The following is a 22937-nucleotide window of genomic DNA, read 5'->3' as shown; positions in this document are numbered from 1 at the left end:
TTCAAAGCTGTCATCAAAGCAAAGGGTGACTACTTTGAAGAATCTCAAATATAAAATATATTTTGATTTGTTTAACACTTTTTTGGTTACTACATGACTCAATGTGTTATTTCATAGTTTTGATGTCTTCAAAAATATTCTGCAATGTAGAAAATAGTAAAAATAAATACAAACCCTTGAATGAGTAGGTGTGTCCAAACCTTTAACTGGTACTGTATATATTTATATGACTATTATAACATCTGATAAAACTGTATCATGTGTTTGGAAACAAAGAAAAACATTAAACAATACATTGAGATCTAAACAACAGATATATTGCAGTGTGTAAAAAGTGGGGATATTATATAATCTGGTCTATACACTTCCCCTTGAGCTAGCTAAAGGGTACTCACTGATTTATCCTCACATCAACCCTGAAATGATATGGCTCTCTCTCTCTTCAGATATACTTGAGAAAAATATCCTCCCCGATGATCATTACAAGTTAACACATCGTCCACAGCGGACCTCAGAAATGGAACAATTATACTGTTGATGTGAGTGAACAGAGCTTTAGACAGGAGATCAAGCAGTCAAAGTAGGATGTGCTACCATCTGACTCAAGAGGCTTGCTTCAACATCAACCACACTCATTGAAGTAATAAAATGAGCTGGGTTCCAATATGGCTGTACCATGTCCAAGGGAAATGGCCCCGTTGAAAAGTAGTGCCATTATGGAATTGGGTGCCATTTTAGACGCAGACCAAATGTATCCCAACCAACACATTCAGGGTAGAGCACTCAGAGTAGCACAGCAGAAGGCAGCCAAGTGGCACAGACCTCCATTACATAACTGGACATAAATTATTTACTCTTAACTGTCGAGCTCAGGCATGAGCCATCCGCAAAAATTGAATTCAACTCATCTCCTGCATTATTTCTAGACTCTACACGGCCGGCTTTCATTTAGGTTTCTGCCCCTGTCAGAAATGCTAATACTGGGATGTATAACTTTTAAACAACAGGGTGGATGCCAGCATAGACTTCCTGGTCTGGATTGCTCAATTTGTCCAATCACAGTTGGTGGTCTGTACTGGGTTTCTCTTCCACACACGCATTGGTGCATCAATTTGTGTACTATTTTCTATGATTGTGTTTTGCTTTTCGTGTTTTGATGTGCGTAATATGGTGTATAGTGATGTGTGTAGTGTATATTGATGTGTATACAGGGCTCATCTGTGAAAGAGACCGTGGTCTCAGCATGACTCCCTGTCAAAATAAAGGTTAAATAAAAAATATCTGCATTCTGTGGTGGAACAGACCTTCCAGGAGTCAAAGGGATTTTCACTTTTTTCTCCAGGACCGATCTTGATGAAAAAAAGTTTCATTAATGTGACTTATCAAAAGCCACGAGAGTAGGTTGGGGCCTGCTGTGAGGAAATGTAATTGAAAAACATAACTGTCAGTAGAAATGGCATAGAGCATAGGCCTATTCTTTACACTTTAGACTTTCAGTTTAATAACCATTTTACAGTAACTCTAAAACAAATGTAAACAGTCAAGTCAGAACATATGTAATAATGGCAACAGAGCATGCTGAAATCTTCAGCATATTTATCATTCGTCTGAAAACCAAAACCACCTAAAATTCACTTTATTAGTCATGATACATATGCATCTTCCAGACTGTATAGTGGGATTTACTTTACTGTAAATCAGTAGCGATATTTTGGGATTACCCCAAATCAGTCATGTAACCTGATTACTTTGGCCTGATGAGGATCCATCTAACACATGTTGTGTGTCATTGTAGTGGCCTCTGACTTGTGGACTCCCTCAGGTGGAACAAATTTGAATATGCTATTTTTTTTCCAATGCTGAATTGAATGTCATTGCGAAAACAGAAAGGTGTCGTAATGTATTTTTTGCAAACACCTTGAACATTTCTGAATTTAAAAGTAATCCATCTAGTTTTTCAAAAGTATCTGTAATCTGATTACAATATTTATTCCTGGTAATGTAACTGGTTAGTTCGTTTTTTTGTAATCAGATTACATGTCATTTATTTTACTCTCCAACCCTGTGTAGGTGACACTTGGGTTTATATCTTAATTTGCACCCTTCAACAAGCAGATTAGATTTATTAAAGCAGTCCCTGCCATTTCTTCTGCTTCAGCAGAAAATTTGCTTCTGCTTGACAACCAATGTGCTACTTGACTGACTTAATATATTTTGGCCACGTAAGCATTGAGGTAGATATTTAATGCACATATTTATTTGTCATGTTACCACACGATCAGATCAAATAGTACCATATTCTTAGCATCACAGGTGAGAAGATGGGCCTATTTCTAAACATTAAACTTGTGACTAAATATAGGATATTAACTTGAATAATAGGCCTACATAATCCATCGTTGGAAAACTAATGTTTCATTCAGTAAGGGCAAATGTTGTCAATAGCAAATTTACAACGTTATTTTATAAAGTGCGCATTCAAATAAAACAATGAACAAACACCCCCTAAGTCTCTAAAATGCAATACATTTTTACCAACCTTACCTATGATTATTGTACAGGCGCTTAAAAGTCCTATTTCTTTTTTCAGAGTCACTCTATCGGGGATTTCGTCACGCTTGTTGTTCCCATCTTTCAAGATCTTCAGGGCAGCCAACGGCTCTTGCCGTGAGCAGATACTTCTTTTCCGCTTTCCTCCATCCATGTCTGCAACCATATCAAAGGCTTTCTCGAATCCCTCTCTTGAACTCACACACGGTATTGATGCACACTGAATAGGGTGCGCTTGCGCAATAATCTGCCGCTGTCCAGGGTAGAATGCTAACTACCCCACTCTCGTGCCATGGCCCATCAAGTACTTGAGCGTCGCTGCGCAGGATTTTTCGTACAATCACTCAACCTCACTCGAAGATCCCCTCGAACTTCGAAGTCCATAGTTTCACCATAAATATTTGGTTATACCAAATGTTCTGTTTCAATACCGGACATGATAGGATGGCATGCTTTTTAGCTGAGGCTTGCAAACATCATAGTTTGGTGAACTTTCCAATTTGAGTAAACCCCCCATCTTGAACACAACTGTGTGTGCATAATCTCGACTGCTCAGTGTTCATGCCCTCCTTTCAGAGTACACACATTCTCTTCATCAATGTCCTCAACTATCAGAGTATTACATCTTGTGAATTGCAAACAGTCATAGAAAATACATGTTAAATAAAACTATACAACTGTGACCACAATGAACATAAGCACTCCATTATGGAGTAATAGAGTATACTAAATTATTGACCAAATGATCAATATTTTATAGGGGATGAAAGAGCAAATGCAATAATGAATTTAACAAGCATACACACCACCTACTATGCCTTATCTACTACTACAGTACTCCAAATAAAAGTAGCCTATTCATCCTCAACAAAATTACTATTTTCAATTCTAGGGAAAAAAATAGCATAAATAGATTACAAAACATATGGATGACAGGGACCCCCCCCCCCCAAAAAAAAATCATTAAAATCATGTACCAGCTTTATAATTTACTTGTGAACATATTTTAGCAAATACTCTCCTCTGTGTACATTTCATGCCAGATACACTCCCATTCACACAACTCTGCCCCTCTGTTGTCTTGTTTCTAAAATTAGCCTGTCATGTTACATTGATGCAACTCTGAACAGCCTCCTGATGAGAGAGCCCACATTTGAACTGTTTGGGAGAGGAAACCCAAAGAGGAGGGCTCACGCCTCTGCTCCACCAGCGCACGCATCCCAAAGGCGGCCTTCTTCATGCTTCCCTTCCTCTCTAAAGGACCCTAGTGGAATTTAGGAAGTCAAGTTGTGCAGTCGTACCAGGTCTTTTCTCTGCCTCTCTCGCTAACACCACAGACTGCACAATAAAGGGCCTGGATTCAGCTGATCCTGTTAGAAGGCCAATAAAACAGCCAGCTGCTTTGTGTGCAGGCAGGGAGGGAGGAAAGACGAACACTGCCAGCAGTGTGCTGCGACGCTTAAAGGAGGAAGCCGAGCAGAAAACCAATACGTCACAGGAGCCACTCTGGGTAACTGGATGGTGGACAGAGGGAAGGAGTGATAAAAACAAAGACTTCTTCAACCAAATGCTTTTTAACTGCCAGTAGGTTAAACTGCCTTTTAACTGCCAGCAGGGTATTATCTCATTGTGAAACGCAAACGTTCACAGCATCACACTGGGTCAAAAGTTTAGATGAAGCACAAAATTGAAATATAAATTTTATTTAACCTTTAAATAGGCAAGTCAGTTAAGAACAAATTCTTATTTACAGTGACGGCCTACCCCTGCCAAACCCTAACGACGCTGGGTCAATTGTGTGCCGCGCTATGGGACTCCCAATCACAGCCGGTTGTGATACAGCCTGGAATCGAACCAGGGTCTGTAGTGACGCCTCTAGCACTAAGGATGCAGTGCCTTAGACCGCTGCACCACTCAGGAGCCCATATCAATAAACAAGCAAACAAAGTCTGTCCTGTCCAAATGCATTAACACTCATAAGATCCCAAAATGAGTAAAGTTAATTTTTTGGGGAAGAAATGTAGTTCCAGTTCTTAAGAATGGGGGAGCTGAGGTAGGAGTCAATTCATTCAGTCAATTCATGCTTTGGCCAGCATGCCAGTGTTAGTTCCTGTTGGATTTGGAAGGGATGGAATGGCATCACAGAGAGAAGTCACTGGCCAGGGAAAGCTCCACACAGCCAACCCAGGTCACATGGTCAGAATGGTATAAAAAGGCAGTCCTGACTGTGGTTGGGAAAGAAGGCCTTTGACAGCTGTGCCAAGAAAGTGTGCCTTCATTGAGGCGGAATGCTTTAGTGCAAATGGATTGAACTAAGCCAGGGGATCTGCCATTTCATTGAAGTTATAAGGTTTCCCTGTAGGCTCTAACGTCGGTTGGAAAAGGTATCCATATTGTATTACCATTTGCACCTGCAATCAGTTCAAGTAAAACAGTCCCTGGTTAAGGTTGATTTATTCCAAAGGAAGTTTATGAATTGTTCTGGATGAGGAAAGAGCATCTTCTACTCCATCTTGTGGTCAGTTACACACACACTTTCAATGTAGCTCTGTGATGTCTTGTGCAACACATGATAGAGGATCCTTGGGACCCCTTCATTGAAGTTTCAATTTACAATGGTTAGGTAAGGGTTAGGGTTAAGGGTAGGGATATCCCAAGGATCCCTAATAGCACTGACCCATATTATAGGCCCATGGGTCACAAGAACTGCAATACATTTTTTCATTACACAGAGAGGCACCAAAGCATTCTGTTTGTATAAACTTGTATCATAGAGATGTGAAGAAAAAACAAAATATAAATTCCACTAGATTTCCAACTAAGGAAGTCTCTCTAGCTTTACAGCATTGTGTCAGGTTCACTGTTGCCCTCCTTACACACTTGAACATAAAACAAGTATTGATTTGTCAATGAGCTGTGGCGTTTGGTCAGAGTCAGACCAATGGGTCGTGGAAGAAGTTGCGTATGTGCTGAGCCGTGGCCTGGCCCACAATGTGTTCCAGTTCGTGCGGTCCTGCGTTGCACAGCTGGTGGATACTGGAGTAGCGCTGGAGCAGGGCCATGGCTTTGACCTTCCCTACCCCAGGGATCTGCTGAACCAGGGACATGATCAAGGGGTCTAGCAGCCAAGACACACTCCTCCTGCGGAACGGGTTGTCTTTACTTTCTCCGTGCACCTGCAGAGGAGAGGACAACTCATTAGTCAACTGTCATCATACATGGTTAGACTATTATCATTTTTAAACTGCATCGTTGGGAAGGGCTCATAACCAAACATTTCACTGTGAAGTCTACAACAGGTGTATTATTTGGCACATGTGACAAATCAAATTTGATTTATTGAGTTCTAAATGGCTGTATGCCAGTTTGAGTTTAATGCACATTTATGTAACCAGGAAAACACTTGTAAACACTTGACAATTCTAAACAAAACTCTTCACTCGTTTTCTCTCGTGTGAAAGTATGACTTACTATTTGTGTGAGTAGCTGGGAGGCTTCAAGCTGGCTGGCAACAGGTAGCAGTGTCAGACCAAGCTCAAACACCACAAACTTCTGCATGGCAGAAAAGTACTGTTCGCTGAGCTGGGTCTTCTCCACCAGCACTATGCCCTGGATGCTGCTGTTGGCCTGCAACAGAGATGGGAGAAGATTAGAACATCACCAAGGAAAAATGTAAGACGTATCATGTACATTAAAATATTATATCAGTCATTCTATACATTAGAATGTAGCAGCATAATCAAGTGTGTAGTAGTGTAATAGTGTAGTGCCGAACACCAAAAGTAGACTTACATTTCTAAACCTAACAAGTTTTCTTTTGTAGTTGTTTCCAGCCACAATGTCAGTTTCAGAGACATACAAGATGCAGCTCTTGTTAGATAGATGAAAGTCCACCACGCCAAGTTCTTCTTCAAATATTGTTTTCACACTTCCAGTTCCTGAAACCAGGAATTCAACGCCACCATGTTCAGAATGTAACAAACGAAAAGAGACTTGATTTACAATCACTCAGTATTTACTATCTAATCGTCATGTCTTATATTAAAACAGACATGAAGCGACATTGTGCGCTAGCACTGACAATGGAGTGTCCGCTGATAATATCGATTGTTTGTTCCTACTAGTAGCTAGTGTATCGATTGTTTGTTTAAACTTGTCTGTAAAATGTATTTCAGTTGAAATGTAACGTAACTTCAATGACATGTGTAACTAATAAAGTAAATACAGACTGACTGAAGTTGGGCTGGCTAAGTTGTTTGTTTACAATGTTATCTAACGTTAGCTAGCCAACCCTTAGCCACAGGTTAGTTAATATAATAACTTTAGTTGCCTTAGCCACTGTAGCTACTCTCTGGCAAGAGACTTAGCTACTGTTACCTTTCAAACTTTGCACGAGGACTGAGCTTCTCCACTTCTCGTTGGCAATAACATGCCCATACGGGGGAACGGCGTTCATAAGAACGGGAGGTTTTATCGCCATTTTGACAACGATATGTCAGCTCTTCATTCAAAGCAAAGTTAGCTTTCCTCCAAATTTTCAATATCTAACTCTTCTTCGATGAGGTTTAACGGCGGTTGGCATCCAATAAATGTTGCATTACCGCCACCTACTAGACTGGAGTACAACTCCCTTATATATGCTATCTGAGCAGCTAACCGATCGCTGCAGCTGTACATAGTCTATCGGCAAATAGCCCACCCATTTTTACCTACCTCATCCCCATACTGTTTTTATTTATTTACTTTTCTGCTCTTTTGCACACAAATATCTCTACCTGTACATGACCATCTGATCATTTATCACTCCAGTGTTAATCTGCAAAATTGTAATTATTCGCCTACCTCATGCCTTTTGCACACAATGTATATAGACTCCCCTTTTTTTTCTTCCTTTTGTGTTATTGACTTGTTAATTGTTTACTCCATGTGTAACTCTGTGTTGTCTGCTCACACTGCTATGCTTTATCTTGGCCAGGTCGCAGTTGCAAATGAGAACTTGTTCTCAACTAGCCTAGCTGGTTAAATAAAGGTGAAATAAAAAAATAAAATAAAAAATAAAACCTTTATTTATCTAGGCAAATCAGTTAAGAACAAATTATTATTTACAATGACAGCCTACCAAAAGGCAAAAGAACGGGTGTTGTATGTGGAGGATGAGGGCTGCAGTAGATCTCTCAGATAGAGGGGAGTGAGGCCTAAGGGTTTTATAAATCAGCATCAACCAGTGGGTCTTGCGACAGGTATACAGAGATGACCAGTTTACAGAGGAGTATAGAGTGCAGTGATGAGTCCTATGAGGAGCATTGGTACCAAAAGGCAAAAGAACGGGTGTTGTATGTGGAGGATGAGGGCTGCAGTAGATCTCTCAGATAGGGGGGAGTGAGGCCTAAGGGTTTTATAAATCAGCATCAACCAGTGGGTCTTGTGACAGGTATACAGAGATGACCAGTTTACAGAGGAGTGCAGTGATGAGTCCTATAAGGAGCATTGGTGGCAAATCTGATGGCCGAATGGTAAAAAACATCTAGCCACTCGAGAGCACCCTTTTCTGCCGATCTATAAATTACGTCTCTGTAATCTAGCATTGGTAGAATGGTTATCTGAATCAGGGTTAGTTTGGAAGCTTGAGGAAACCAAGTTTAGATTTAACTTCAGTCCGCATCTTTGATATGTGCTGAGAAAAGGACAGTGTTCCGTCTAGCCGAGCGGAAATGGAGGAAAACTCGCCTCCCTGCGGACCTGGCATCCTTTCACTCCCTCCTCTCTACATTTTCCTCTTCTGTCTCTGCTGCTAAAGCCACTTTCTACCACTCTAAAGTCCAAGCATCTGCCTCTAACCCTAGGAAGCTCTTTGCCACCTTCTCCTCCCTCCTGAATCCTCCTCCCCCTCCCCCCCCTCCTCCCTCTCTGCAGATGACTTCGTCAACCATTTTGAAAAGAAGGTCGACGACATCCGATCCTCGTTTGCTAAGTCAAACGACACCGCTGGTTCTGCTCACACTGCCCTACCCTGTGCTCTGACCTCTTTCTCCCTCTCTCTCCAGATGAAATCTCGCGTCTTGTGACGGCCGGCCGCCCAACAACCTGCCCGCTTGACCCTATTCCCTCCTCTCTTCTCCAGACCATTTCCGGAGACCTTCTCCCTTACCTCACCTCGCTCATCAACTCATCCCTGACCGCTGGCTACGTCCCTTCTGTCTTCAAGAGAGCGAGAGTTGCACCCCTTCTGAAAAAACCTACACTCGATCCCTCCGATGTCAACAACTACAGACCAGTATCCCTTCTTTCTTTTCTCTCCAAAACTCTTGAACGTGCCGTCCTTGGCCAGCTCTCCCGCTATCTCTCTCAGAATGACCTTCTTGATCCAAATCAGTCAGGTTTCAAGACTAGTCATTCAACTGAGACTGCTCTTCTCTGTATCACGGAGGCCCTCCGCACTGCTAAAGCTAACTCTCTCTCCTCTGCTCTCATCCTTCTAGACCTATCGGCTGCCTTCGATACTGTGAACCATCAGATCCTCCTCTCCACCCTCTCCGAGTTGGGCATCTCCGGCGCGGCCCACGCTTGGATTGCGTCCTACCTGACAGGTCGCTCCTACCAGGTGGCGTGGCGAGAATCTGTCTCCTCACCACGCGCTCTCACCACTGGCGTCCCCAGGGCTCTGTTCTAGGCCCTCTCCTATTCTCGCTATACACCAAGTCACTTGGCTCTGTCATAACCTCACATGGTCTCTCCTATCATTGCTATGCAGACGACACACAATTAATCTTCTCCTTTCCCCCTTCTGATGACCAGGTGGCGAATCGCATCTCTGCATGTCTGGCAGACATATCAGTGTGGATGACGGATCACCACCTCAAGCTGAACCTCGGCAAGACAGAGCTGCTCTTCCTCCCGGGAAGGACTGCCCGTTCCATGATCTCGCCATCACGGTTGACAACTCCATTGTGTCCTCCTCCCAGAGCGCTAAGAACCTTGGCGTGATCCTGGACAACACCCTGTCGTTCTCAACTAACATCAAGGCGGTGGCCCGTTCTTGTAGGTTCATGCTCTACAACATCCGCAGAGTACGACCCTGCCTCACACAGGAAGCAGCGCAGGTCCTAATCCAGGCACTTGTCATCTCCCGTCTGGATTACTGCAACTCGCTGTTGGCTGGGCTCCCTGCCTGTGCCATTAAACCCCTACAACTCATCCAGAACGCCGCAGCCCGTCTGGTGTTCAACCTTCCCAAGTTCTCTCACGTCACCCCGCTCCTCCGCTCTCTCCACTGGCTTCCAGTTGAAGCTCGCATCCGCTACAAGACCATGGTGCTTGCCTACGGAGCTGTGAGGGGAACGGCACCTCAGTACCTCCAGGCTCTGATCAGGCCCTACACCCAAACAAGGGCACTGCGTTCATCCACCTCTGGCCTGCTCGCCTCCCTACCACTGAGGAAGTACAGTTCCCGCGCAGCCCAGTCAAAACTGTTCGCTGCTCTGGCCCCCCAATGGTGGAACAAACTCCCTCACGACGCCAGGACAGCGGAGTCAATCACCACCTTCCGGAGACACCTGAAACCCCACCTCTTTCAGGAATACCTAGGATAGGATAAAGTAATCCTTCTCACCCCCCCTTAAAAGATTTAGATGCACTATTGTAAAGTGGCTGTTCCACTGGATATCTTAAGGTGAACGCACCCATTTGTAAGTCGCTCTGGATAAGAGCGTCTGCTAAATGACTTAAATGTAAATGTAAATGTAGCCATACTCCCAAGTACTTGTATGAGGTGACTACCTCAAGCTCTAAACTCTCCGAGGTCGTAATCACACCTGTGGGGAGAGTGGCATTCTTCTTACCAAACCACATGACCTTTGTTTTGGAGGTGTTCAGAACAAGGTTAAGGGCAGAGAAAGCTTGTTGGACACTAAGAAAGCTTTGTTGTAGAGCTTTTAACACAAAATCCAGGGAGGGGCCAGCTGAGGATAAGACTGTATCATCTGCGTATAAATGGATAAGAGAACTTCCTACCGCCTGAGCTATGTTGTTGATGTAAATTGTGAAGAACGTGGGGCCTAGGATCGAGCCTTGGTGACAGGCAGTGGCTGATACAGCAGATGTTCTGACTTTATACGCTGCACTCTTTGAGAGAGGAAGTTAGCAAATCAGGCCCTCAGACACCAATTCTACTTAGCTGGCCCACAAGAATGTTCGCTGAGCTGGATATGGTCTACCATATCAAAAGCTTCGGCCAAGTCAATAAAAATAGCAGCACAACATTTCTTAGAATCATGGGCAATGGTGACATCTTGAGGACCTTTAAGGTTGCAGTGACACATCCGTAACCTGAGCGGAAACCAGATTGCATACAAGAGAGAATACTATAGACATCAAGAAAGCCAGTCAGTTGATTATTGACAAGTTTTCCAACACTTTTGATAAACAGGGCAAAATAGAATTAAGCCTATAACAGTTTAATTCAAGGACTAACCTTGGCTACCTTCTAAGCAATGTGAACCTCCCCAGAGAGGAAAGATAGGCTTGGCGATTATAGGGGCAGCAACCTTAAAGAAGAAAGGGTCTAAACCATTTGACCCAGATGTTTTTTTGGGGTCAAGTTTAATGAGCTCTTTTAGCACCTTAGACTCAGTGACTCAGGGAGAAACTTTATATCAGGGCAGGGGAAAAAGAGGGAGGAGCATCGAGGTTAGTTGTATTAGAAGGTGTGGGAGATTAGGAAATGTTTGATGGGCAAGGAGGCCTGGCTGAGCCAAATAGGAATCCTGACTTAATAAAGTGGTGATTAAAAAGCTCAGCCATGTGCTTCTTGTCAGTAACAACCATATCATGAACTTTAAGGGACAAGGGCAGCTGTGAGCTACCATGCTGTGTTGTTGCCTTTGGTCTCTATTTATGTAGTGTTGTCTGTCTTGTCATGATGTGTGTTTTGTCCTATATTTATTAAAAAATATATAAAATAGTTGTATCCCAGCCCCCGTCCCAGCATGAGACCTTTTGACTTTTGGTAGGCCGTCATTGTAAATAAGAAATTGTTCTTAACTGACGTGCCTAGTTAAATAAAAGTTAAATAAATACAATAAATAGCGCCATCCTGTGGACTAGCAAGTACATTGAACTGTATACTTTTTTTTCTCGATCCATCACCACGTTGCGGTCGTGATGATGCGCAGTCTCGACAATTACACGCTCGCGCTCGGAATCAGTTGAAACAGGTAAGAAACATAGCTACCCAAAACCTCGGACGGAATGCGATACTGTACCAAATACTATATATATTATTGTCTATGCTTCACTCTTCCCCATGACAGTGATGTTGGGCAAAATAGTGTGAGCTCGATATGTTTGAACCTGAACCTCATTGATTTGACCGACCATGAATTTATGTAGTAATGACTTTCAGCTGATACGTTCATTCAGTTTCAAAACAAGGTAGCAGCTAATACCAATTGTTTGTCATGCACGACAGCCACCATGTCACTAAATATTTGTAAGCATCATTCAAATACCTTTTTAGATCATTACAGTGGTCTTTGGCACTGCAAAGTTGATCATTATTAACAATTACCTTTTTGTAACTACTCAGACTGCATTTCCCGATTCACTTTCAAATCATTCAGCTTTCTAGCTAAGTTAGCTTAATCAGAGAAATGCACAACTAACAACCAAAAGCAGACTTTTAAATGTGAAGTAAAATGTCAATTTAAGTTGCTAGTGTAAGTAAAGTTGCTACTATAACTTAGCTAGCTAAACTAACAAGGTGAGCTAGCTAGCTACCTTGTAGTAAATATATGCGTGTCATTGGATGGCGCGCAAGATGGCGATCAGTGCTGATAATGTGTTTTGGTAGCTGAATTAATTATTGGATTTCCTTACCCAATTATGACCATTGGATTAGTTCTACGGTCATAAAACCCTGTATTAATATGGTTTAGTTTATTTACCAAAGTAATTGATTACTTTCTGCAAGCTATTCACCTTTAAAAATTAAGTTTAGGACAACACTAGCTAGCTCAAAAACGAGCTTGTCAAACGTACATGGAAACTGCCACGATTTGAAAGAAATGGAGAGATCTTCAGATGGACAATTGACCACAAAAGAGAGTGATTTTGGGTACTCTTCTTCAGAATGTAACTGTGGGGGGAAATACTGCAATGGGTGATGAAAATGTGGTGAGCACAGACAACATTGCTCACAACTTGCTCCCCTCCAGTCCCCAGCTCAGGCCTTTACCTTATGACCCTGGAACTTCAGTCAAGCCCCAGGGGGAAAAGATGAGAGGCCAAGAGGGTATGTCACTTCTTGAGATGCAAAACCATATCGCAATGCTTTTGACAGCAAAGATAGATGAAAGGGAAAATGTCTTGGAGGTCATGGTTAGGGAGAATACAATGAAAATTGAGGCCATTTAAAAAATCTGACTATCTTTGGAGAAGTGAAAACCCTCAAAAGTGACATGAAGAAAGTGGAAGTTATCAGCCAGGAAAATGAAAAGAAGCTGCTGAACTCAAGCAAAAGGGGAATGAGGCGGATAGATACCAGCGCAGGTGGAACCTGAGGCTCCATGGAATTCCAGAGCAGGCGGAGGACATCAAATGCATAGTTGACATCTGTGGAGCTGTCATTCCCGACTCAAAAGCCAAACTTCAGGAAAATGTAGACATCGTTTGGGAAGACTTATGGATCAAGACAAGAGACCGAGGACAGCTCTACACAGGATCTTTGGAGGCGAGCTAAGAATTGTGAATTCCTCATCAAGCAAAAATTGAGGTTCACGGAGGATCTGACCTCAGCAGACAAAGTGACGAGAGAAACTGTGGCTGCAGCTCGAAAGGCAGGGACAATTGCATTTTTTTTTATCGGTACAAGAGTGATCATCGATGGGAAAGAAATGCGGCCAAATCAGAACATTTGAGTGAAAGCCAGAGTCTAACTCAGACAACTGTCAGGCCAAAAAACTGATTACCAGGTGAAAAGCAGCCTTTTATTATAAAAATGTACACAAACACTTGAATGAGAAAAGGCTGACCTGAGAACTGGTCAACTAAACACTAACTATAGATGAATAACTGCTTATTGTAAAGTCTACAATTTCTCCCCCTTGTGGGAGTAAGAATACTTAAACTGCATGACCTATATTTGTTAGTTTTTTTGTTGGAGAGGTTAATAATGGGATGGAAATCCTTTTGAGTTACATATCCTTCGGAAAAGCTTGTATTAGCATAACAAGGTTGTTGGTTGAAGTTTGTCTATCGCTTTGTTCAATTAATGTCAGGGGTATTTGTAATTTACTCAAGGGTAAGGCTATTTTCCTGTATTGCAAATGGTTTAATGCAGACTTTTACAAGAGACTCATGCTTATTCTTCCGCTCTATCTTTTTGGAAAAATCAATGGGCCGATATCTGGTTATCATATGGCAACAACCACTCTGCAGGTGTAGCAGTTAAGAGGTGCATTTAAAGGGAAGGTCATCAGTAGTAAGACTCACCACTCTGTACGTTGGTTAATTTTAACAGTAAATTTCAATTGAACCATAAATTCTTACTGATCATGAAGTTATATTCTTATCTTTTAAATATGAATGGATTTGAAGTTAAACCGAATCGAAGTTATTGGAAACTCAATAGTAGACTGTTGGAAGATGATAATTTCAAGATGGATGCCAAATATATTATACAAGACAATTGGAGGAAAGCCCAACTATTTTAGTCTTATGGAAAATATTGGAAACTAATGAAGTATGAAATAAGACAAACAGCCATGAAGAGAGGTAAAGAAATTGCTGAACTTAAAAGATTGAGGGAAGATGAACTTATTCATAAGCTCAATATAGATGGCAAAGAAAATGAAAACCCCAAAGATGTTTCAGAATTCTATGGTAACCTTTATACCAGTAATGCCTGTTCTACTAGTGATATCTCTGCCTTTCTTGACTCTGTCAAAGCTTGTGCAAAATTCATAAATGAAGACTTCCAAAAGTCTTGTGATTAAATTATTTGTATGAATGAAAAAAAAAAATGTATCAGCAAGTTAAAAGATAACAAATCTCCAGGGAATGATGGCATTATCAGTAAAATCTATAAATATGTTCAGGAGGATATTATTGAATTTATATTGAATGTTTTTAAGGAAGCAATTGATTTAGGGGTCCTGCCTATTTCTATGACACAGGGCCTAATTTCTGTAATACCCAAACCAAACAAAGATTCTATGATGATAGAAAATTGGAGACCAATCACAATGATGGAAAGCTACTTGCATCCATCTTTGCAGAAAGACTTAAATGTCTTGACCAAATCATTGACGATACCCAGTCAGGTTTTATGAAGGGCAGACATATGTAATAATATTTGACTAGTATTGGACTTGATAGACTACTATGAGGACATTATGGAAGATAGCTTTATTTTATTTGTTGACTTTTACAAGGCATTTGATACAGTTAAACATTATTTTCTTTTTGAGACTTTTTTTTTTGTCAATATTTTCAAAGTGTAATTAAGACACTTTAGAATAATAGTAACAGCTCTGTTAAATTATCCCATGGAACTTCACAAAGATTCGACATTAGACGTGGAATTAAACAAAGATGCCCAATTTCTCCTTTCTTATTTTTATTGGTCACACAAGTTATGGCACTTCACATAAATAAGAATAGTTTTAGGGGTATTCATATACAAGACAAAGAGAGAGAATGTTCACAATTGGCTGACGACACCACCATTTTTTGAAAGATCATAATGAAGTCAAGAAAGCTATTGAGTGTATTAATGCCTTCACACATGTATCAGGTTTATCTCTGAATATTAGGAAATGTGAATTATTTGCGTTGAAAAGATGTGACTTAAACTCAGTATGTAATATCCTTGTAAAAGATGTGATCACATATCTTGGTATTACAGCTGGCAAAGATCAGAAAGAAAGGGACAACTTAAATGTCTCTCCTATTGTAGAGAACATTGGAAAGAGATTTAACTCCTGGTTATTAAGAGATCTTTCTTTATCTGGACGTGTACTTTTGTCACAATCTGAAGGTTCAGATTAGTTTATACCTCCCTTGCCTTGGATGTTCCTCTGTCAGTAACTAAAATGGTTGATACTAAATTATTTAACTTCATATGGAGGAATAAACCTCATTATTTAAGAAAAGCGGTAATATGTAGCACCCAAGGTGAGGGAGGGTTGAATGCTCTGGGTTTTAAAACCTCTAATATAATATTAAGATTAAATGGATAGAAAACTATTTAAGAAATAAGGATTGCATCTGGAATATCATCCCTAATTTAATAATCCAACAAATTGGTGGTCTAGAATTCTTACTCAAATGCAACTTTGATATGGGTAAAATCCCTATTAAGCTTGCAAACTTTACCTCTAACTTGGAACCTCATGTACAAACACAATTTTTCCCCTCATAGGTTTGACAACAACATTATTTGGGTTAAACAATTATTGAATAGTGATGGACAACTATATGATTATCCAGAACTTATTAGAACACACAATGTTACATTCACTCCTGAGGAGTATCAAATTGTTAGAGCTATCCCTAAAGGTGCTATTCTTCTTTTAGGAGAATATAACAACACTCCAAGTGCAACTGTTGAGGATTTTGTAGCCTCAATACAATTAGAAGGAATTTACATTTTAAACTATAAGTGTAATAACATGTATATAACGAAACTGTCAATATGTTACTATTCCCTCTGCTAAAATGTACTGGAATGCAGCCCTAAGACAAGTGAACTGGAACAAAGTTTCGTTGTTATCTGGTAAATATTGTATATCTAAGGTGAAAGAAGTATCATACAAACTCATTCATAGAATCTACCCTGGAAAGACATTTTTATTATACACAGATTTAAAATAGCTATTGATAACAAATGTGTATTTTGTGATTGTGACCCAGAGACTTGTCAGAAGATTTTGGAGTGAGTTAGAAGATTTAATAAAAATTTTTTTTTAAAGACTATTAATGTTAATCTGAGAGACTGATATTATGTTTTATTTTGAACCAAATGCTATGGACCCTGATTTAACTTTCATTGTTAATTTGTTTATCTTTCATGGAAGATTCTTTGTCAATAAAATGAAGTGGGCAGAGAACAAACCCCTCTTCACATTATTTAAGATAGAATTGATATATTATTTTGTAATGATCAGTAAAAGTAATACGCACCATGAAAGTATTTAACAAATAGAAAATGAATCTTGATGTGTAATACCCCTGTCTGTTAGGTTTATGTACTCTTGTTTGTATATTTCAGTTTTTTTTGTATTTGTTGATCATAATAAAACAAATTAAAAAGTAACTATATGCGTGTAGCAGATAAATGATGTACATTTGCTAGCTACAGTAGTTTTCTGAATTTGAACCCCATGTCTTGCAGGTGACCAAACTGTCAGTGACGGTTGAAATCATGCTTGAAATAAATGTTTTGAAAGTAAGTAGCTATCTATGCGTGCTATTCCACACAACATAGATTCCAATCTAGATTGCCAATGGGCTGTCTTTGTTACCTTGCAAATGTGTGTTGTTGCTTTACAAATTGAAAACGGTTTCACCACCATGTTTTCTTTGACAGGTGGAGAACCCGTCCTGTCTGTGGGGTCGGTTTGTGAAGGGTCCAGGGATAGAAGCAGTCGAGAATAAAAAAGAATATGATGATCTGCAAATGAAAATGAACCTTTTTTACCATGAGGTCAACTTACATGTGCAGAAGATCAAACTCTCAACTATAGAGTCGGGACAGGTAATAATCTGGAGAGAGTGAAGGGTGATTAGAGCTCAATGTAATCTGTGGAATGTTTGTTTTAGTATCTTGAGTTTAGGGTAATCAACTTGAGTATATGGCACATGATTAAAGACATTTCTCGTTTTTGAAAGTGAATGTGCATTTACAGCTCTGCCTGACTGGCATAGCTCATGAATGATAAATTAATCTATTAGTTGACTGACTAGTTACTACACTGCTATATGAAAAAATTGAGCATCATCATTGTAGTGTTCCCCAGGTGTGTGTGGTGTACTGGTCTGCCCTAAGGAGCTGGTGCCGAGCCATCGTTGAGTCTCTTTTCCTGGGCACCGTTGGAACCCAGGCCATGTGTTTCCTAGTTGACCACGGAGAGCGCGTCATCGTCAGCTCAGATGAGTATGTCCTAATTCACTCACACATCCCCATTGTGCCAGCTGATGCAAAGGGCAACCAAAAAGGCTCTTGACTTCTGACAGTCTTTGGCCATCTTCTTGGTTTGGCACTTGATTAATGTATGTCATGAAATGTAATTGGCTGATCATGGAGCCCTTCCATTCTTCCCCAGGATTCGGGCTCTGTTAGATACGTTTTTGCAGCTGCCCTTCTGGGTGAGGAAGTTTCAGCTCGCTGGTGTTCATCCCATGACGCTGCACGTGTCTGGAGACTGCCTGGAGAAAGCTGAGCTCATGTAAGGGTGGACTGCAGTGCCGAATAAATTGATGTACTAAAATATGCATCAAAATTACTGTAATTATTTTGTACTATTAAAATCACCTTTGTTAGTAGTTATTACTACTCACCCTATAGAGCTCTTGTTTTAATTTTAGACCATCAATGCAATGGGACAGCTCTGCCACACGCTATTTGCACAATCTCTTACAAGGTACGTAATCCTCTCCTGCAAGGTCAGTTTCAATAGAGATCACTGAATTGAGAAAGCACAGTTCGTAGTGCTGGAGTCTCATTGATTTATATCAGTCCTAACTGTGCTCTGTTCAATTCTCTGATCTGAAGCTTCTACTGAGATGGAGGCAGTGTTGTGTGAAACACAGTTAGATTGCACTGCCATTGAGCTCTACTTGACCGTCAAAAATGTTAAGGTATTGTACAACATACAATCAGTGGTGATGCCTCCCATAACTAGCGATCACAGTTTTTCTATACAACTTTGAAGCTAAAAGATGGTTATCTCTCTAGATCTGTGTGAACGACGATCTGGTCTCAAAGAAGTTTGCGTACTTCACAAGCCAGAAGGCCCATCAAACCAGTGGAAAAAATGGTGTTGTTGATAGATCCCCAGCCGTCTTGGCTTGTGACATCTTTTCTGAAACTCAGAACTTCCTGGCTACTGACGGCTGTACCGCACGATCACTTTCAGATTTCCGGCTCCGGCAGCAGGACCCAAACGCTCATAATCAAGGTGAATGCACCTTCAGTTATTTTGACGTCTTCATTAAGAACAGTTTATTATGTCTTTCAAAAAGTTCCCATTGTAAAATATCACTGCATGATCTTGAGGGGAAAACTCTTAGTAAGATTTTCTTAATTGAACCTTCTTTATTGATCTCTTTAGTGTCTGATCAGTGCCAGCTAACGACATCTGTGAAAGAGGCATCGAAGACTTCCAATGAGATATCAAATCCAAAGGTGACTGACTATTTTACCCTCTAAGGTGCAGCAGTTGGAATCATGGCACAAACAAAAAGTTATATCCTGTGAAATCAACACTTATGTTATTTACTTGTTGTTTTACAGAAAAGCCCAGAAAATGGAAGAAATCCCTTAGAGGGAGGGAAAAAGAAGGCAGCGCAGCCGCAGAACAAGAAATTCAAGACATTTTCAGAGATTGATGGCGACGAAGTCGAGAGGTTTGTTATATAGCTTTAGTTATTGTTTTTATTGCTCAACAGGTCATTTGGCAGTGGGGCTGCCTTTCGTAGCACGATAATGTCACATTGTTGTTTTTAATCATAGCGTTCTTCTTTCAGGGACGACGAGCCCGGAGAGGAAACCGACAGGTCTCTTGATTCAGAACTGTTCAGAAATCTGAATCTGTTAAGGTGAGAATGCTTTAGTCTTCTACTTTCATGCTAAGGTTCTAATCTGCTTTGAATGACATTTAATAAAATTCTTACTTGTTCTGGATCTCAACAGATTCAAGAAGTTTCTGAATCCTACTTCGAGCACTCAAAGGGCTGCTATTCCCAATGTGAGTTTCTGGATGATCTCGATAGCCGTTCTTGTTTTTGTAAAAATTCACTTGCACAAGAACTCGGCTTCTACATGTTTCTAAGTCGGCGATTCCAAACTTTTGCACTGTGTGAACCAAAATGGAATCTCCGCAGTGAATCTTGGGTCAAAAAGAGACGTGGACTAATGCTGTAAAGCACCTTTTGTTTAATTGTCAGACTGAGCTTATTGAACAGAAGGAGGAACGTGGTGTTCAGAGGATCTCTGCGGTCACGGAGAAAGCAGAGGAAGAGCCGGTCACTGCACCTCAACAGATCGGACAACAGACTGAAACGGCTGTATGGTATGAACACAACCCTCCTGCCACTACCACTCACTTTCTCTGTTCTAATTAGAGGACCTAATGGAAAAAAAGTATTGTGACTTTAATCCTCAACAATTTTGGCATGTGTATCTTTGCAATGTGTATTTTAAATGGTCAAATAAACTGCTGCCATCCTTTCAACCATTCTAATGCTACCTCCCTTTCAACCATGACTTTGCCCATATGTAAGTTAGTGAATTTGTCAAGAGTTGTTTTAAAGCGCCATCTGCTGAATGCTTTCATAGTAACGGTGAAAGTCAACCTGTGGATCAAAAATGCAGTGAACAAAAGTATATCACATTAAAAGCTAAGACAAGTGATATGTGTGTGTTTTCTCACAATTAAACTTTGTTGAATTTCTTGGGTGAAAGTTTTTCTAGATTTAAATACTGAACATAATCGGAACATGCAACAATTTTCAAAGATTTTTCTGAGTTAACAGTTCATATGAGGAAATCAGTCAATTTGAAATGAAATTCATTAGGCCCTAATCTATGGATTTCACATGACTACAGAATACAGACATGTATCTGTCTGTCACAGAACTTTAAATAATGAGCCTCATGATCTTGTCACAGAATTTCTGTGCATTCAAATTGCCATTGATAAAATGCAATTGTGCTCGTTGTCCGTCCATAGTTTATGCCTGCCCATACTATAACCCCACCACCACCATGGGGCACTCTGTTCACACCGTTGACATCAGCAAACTGCTCAGCCACATGACGCCATGCACGTGGTCTGCGGTTGTGAGGCCATTGTCTGACACAACTGCACATTTTAGAGTAGCCTTTTATTGTCCCCCAGCACGAGGTGCACCTGTGTAATGACCGTGCCGTTTAATCAGCTTCTTGATATGCCACACCTGTAAGGTGGATGGATTATCTTGACAAAGGAGAAATGCTCACTAACAGGGATGTAAACACATTTGTGCACAAAATTTGAGAGTAGTAAGCTTTTTGAGCGTATGGAAAGAGTCTGGGATTTTTTATTTCAGGTCATGAAACATGGAACCAACACTTTTACATGTTTCATTTATATTTTTGTTATTAATGTGAATGTCTGTACTAAAGTGTAATCTGTGTTTCCAGTACTCCTAGTGACCTAGTAGACCGGACACAAGAGTTTGTCTTCACAGAGCAGCCAACCATTGAGGAGGAGCTTGTCTGCGCTCGGTTGTTGCAGTTGCTAAACCCTGACCCTCTGAACACAGATGTAGGCTCATCAGAAGTCACTGTAAGTATCGAATCAATCTTAATTTATACAAAAAAGTTAAAATAATCATCAATGGACTGGATGCAGATATACTCTTCACTTCCTTGGGTAGCTGTCACCAAATGTATTGACGTGTTTTGTGCACATACAATAATATCTACTGTCCATGACTGACTTAAGTGTTCCTCATGTCAGATCGTCCATACTGATCCAAGCAGGAGTGGGATAATGGTGCATTCTGCCTTTACTCTGGACCCCTGCACCAGTCTGGCCAATGCTCCAATCACTGACACCTTCCGGAGGGTTGGTTTGCTTTCAACTATGTTCTAACTTTTGAATGGAACGTATTTTGAATGCACTGAGCGCTGTATATTGCTCTGGATAAGAGCTCTTGCTAAATGACTATAGTCAATGTATTTACTACTGTGAAAATGTAATGTTAGGAATATGATAATGTTAGTTGAGATTGTTCAGTATAAATGTAATTAGTTGAACATTTGAAATGACTGTTCAACATTTTACCCTGAAGATCTTAGGCAATAATAATGTCCTGTCGCATGGGCAGCAGGTAGCCTAGGTTAAGAGCATTGGGCCAATAACTGAAGGTCGCTGGTTCTAATCCCCAAGCTGACTAGGTGAAAAATCTGTAAATGTCTAGACTAGTATGTCATGAAGATTGGTAATGTGCATTGTGTTTCTTTTCAGATCTTGATGAGGAATAAGTATGCCGGCCCGTCTGTGGCTGAGAGTTACTGCTGGCCGGCAGTGGCCAGGGGCTGTGACACGGTCCTCATCTCCCACAGCGGAGACCAGCCCCTCACCTACATTCCCCCGTTCCTGGCCCACATGCAGCTCTCCTCCGTCTTCAGCGCCCTCTCTTCTCGCACCGGGGTGAGTTGAGCAAGTAGAGCACTAGACAGGAATGGTGGGATTTCCAGTGTTTCCCCTGCTATTATTGTGGTGGATAACTATCTCTGTTTGCCCCCTAATAAAATTGTCTGGCTTCAATTAGACAGTTGAAAATCTTAGTTTTGGTACAGGCCTCTTCAGCTCCGTTCATGGTGATACCACTCTATGTAGACAAAGTAGTATGTAGAAATCTGGGTGTTTAATTGGTTTGTTAGGGTTCAATGGCAAACAGCAGTAACCTACCTAACGATGTTCAGTAAGTCAGGCATGGTTTTCTGCTGACATCTGCGTTTAAAGGATCCATTTGTGTTTATTCCGTTTGATCTAATACCACATTCTGTGCGGTCTCCTTCAGCCCATAGCGGTGATCCTGTGCCCGGGGTGGGAGAAAGCCCAGACTGTGATTGACCTGCTGGAGGAGAGCCAGACCTTCCAAGTCCTCCACCCCATGGTCATACTGTTGGGACTGGGAAAGGATGAGGCAAAGACTGTTAAGATCCAGAACAACTGTAAGACCATTATTCACAGGATCGGGACAGTTCGGTTTGACAGACAGGAGTATTACTACATTCCTCTCCTGCTGTGTTTTGTGTGTGTCTCTCCAGGCCAGGTGGTGGTGACCACTCCGTTCAGCCTTGTGCGTCTGCTGCGTTTGCACTGTTTCCTGTTCCTGCGGCTGTGTCACCTGGCGCTGGACGAAGTGGACCTGCTCTTTTCTAGAGCCCCGGACGAGGTGAGAGACACTGACTGTTCTTCAACTGTAGTGATAAGACTGTACAAAAGGAGAGAACGGGAGATACACATGGTAAAGGGGCACAGACCGGAAAATAGCCAAGATGGGACTCAAACCCCCGTCACCAGGGGGTATTACAACTAGACCAGACTCCAGTGCTTTCAACTGCTTAAAGCAGTAATCCCGGTCATCTGCGCTTCAAAGGCAACACCTCACGGTAC

The 22937-nt window shown here is 41.1% G+C and overlaps 3 protein-coding genes across 3 annotated transcripts in view; 1 reads left to right on the top strand and 2 right to left on the bottom strand.

Moving 5' to 3' along the window:
• The window catches only part of slc7a10b (solute carrier family 7 member 10b), a 29477-nt gene extending 24579 nt beyond the window's left edge, over positions 1-4898 (bottom strand). Inside the window, exon 1 of the mRNA XM_029667495.2 lies at positions 2545-4898. Coding sequence (XP_029523355.1) covers positions 2545-2716 — 172 coding nt within the window. The 5' untranslated portion in view covers positions 2717-4898. The remainder of the gene's footprint in view (positions 1-2544) is intronic.
• An 89-nt stretch (positions 4899-4987) lies between these two features.
• faap24 (FA core complex associated protein 24) lies at positions 4988-7147 on the bottom strand. The gene is made up of 4 exons (XM_029668889.2): positions 6928-7147; positions 6343-6488; positions 6022-6177; positions 4988-5726 (listed from the first exon to the last, which is right to left on the bottom strand). Exons 1-4 carry the CDS (start codon positions 7028-7030, stop codon positions 5484-5486), a joined length of 648 nt encoding a protein of 215 aa, XP_029524749.1. The 5' UTR covers positions 7031-7147; the 3' UTR covers positions 4988-5483.
• Positions 7148-16942: 9795 nt separating this feature from the next.
• tdrd12 (tudor domain containing 12) overlaps positions 16943-22937 on the top strand; it is a 42966-nt gene continuing 36971 nt past the window's right edge. Inside the window, exons 1-17 of the mRNA XM_065022385.1 lie at positions 16943-16993; positions 17135-17302; positions 17565-17701; positions 17871-17993; positions 18133-18188; positions 18320-18405; positions 18503-18725; positions 18879-18952; positions 19061-19173; positions 19294-19365; positions 19460-19514; positions 19714-19838; positions 20951-21095; positions 21270-21377; positions 21780-21965; positions 22339-22492; positions 22589-22716. Of these exons, the coding sequence (XP_064878457.1) occupies positions 16970-16993; positions 17135-17302; positions 17565-17701; positions 17871-17993; positions 18133-18188; positions 18320-18405; positions 18503-18725; positions 18879-18952; positions 19061-19173; positions 19294-19365; positions 19460-19514; positions 19714-19838; positions 20951-21095; positions 21270-21377; positions 21780-21965; positions 22339-22492; positions 22589-22716 (1977 nt within the window). The 5' untranslated portion in view covers positions 16943-16969. The remainder of the gene's footprint in view (positions 16994-17134; positions 17303-17564; positions 17702-17870; positions 17994-18132; positions 18189-18319; positions 18406-18502; positions 18726-18878; positions 18953-19060; positions 19174-19293; positions 19366-19459; positions 19515-19713; positions 19839-20950; positions 21096-21269; positions 21378-21779; positions 21966-22338; positions 22493-22588; positions 22717-22937) is intronic.

This window comes from Oncorhynchus nerka, linkage group LG9a (assembly GCF_034236695.1).
Source record: "Oncorhynchus nerka isolate Pitt River linkage group LG9a, Oner_Uvic_2.0, whole genome shotgun sequence".
In the NCBI taxonomy this organism is placed as follows: domain Eukaryota; kingdom Metazoa; phylum Chordata; class Actinopteri; order Salmoniformes; family Salmonidae; genus Oncorhynchus; species Oncorhynchus nerka.
The sequence above is the reverse complement of the archived record's forward strand: the minus strand, read 5'-3'. Positions and strand labels throughout refer to the sequence as shown.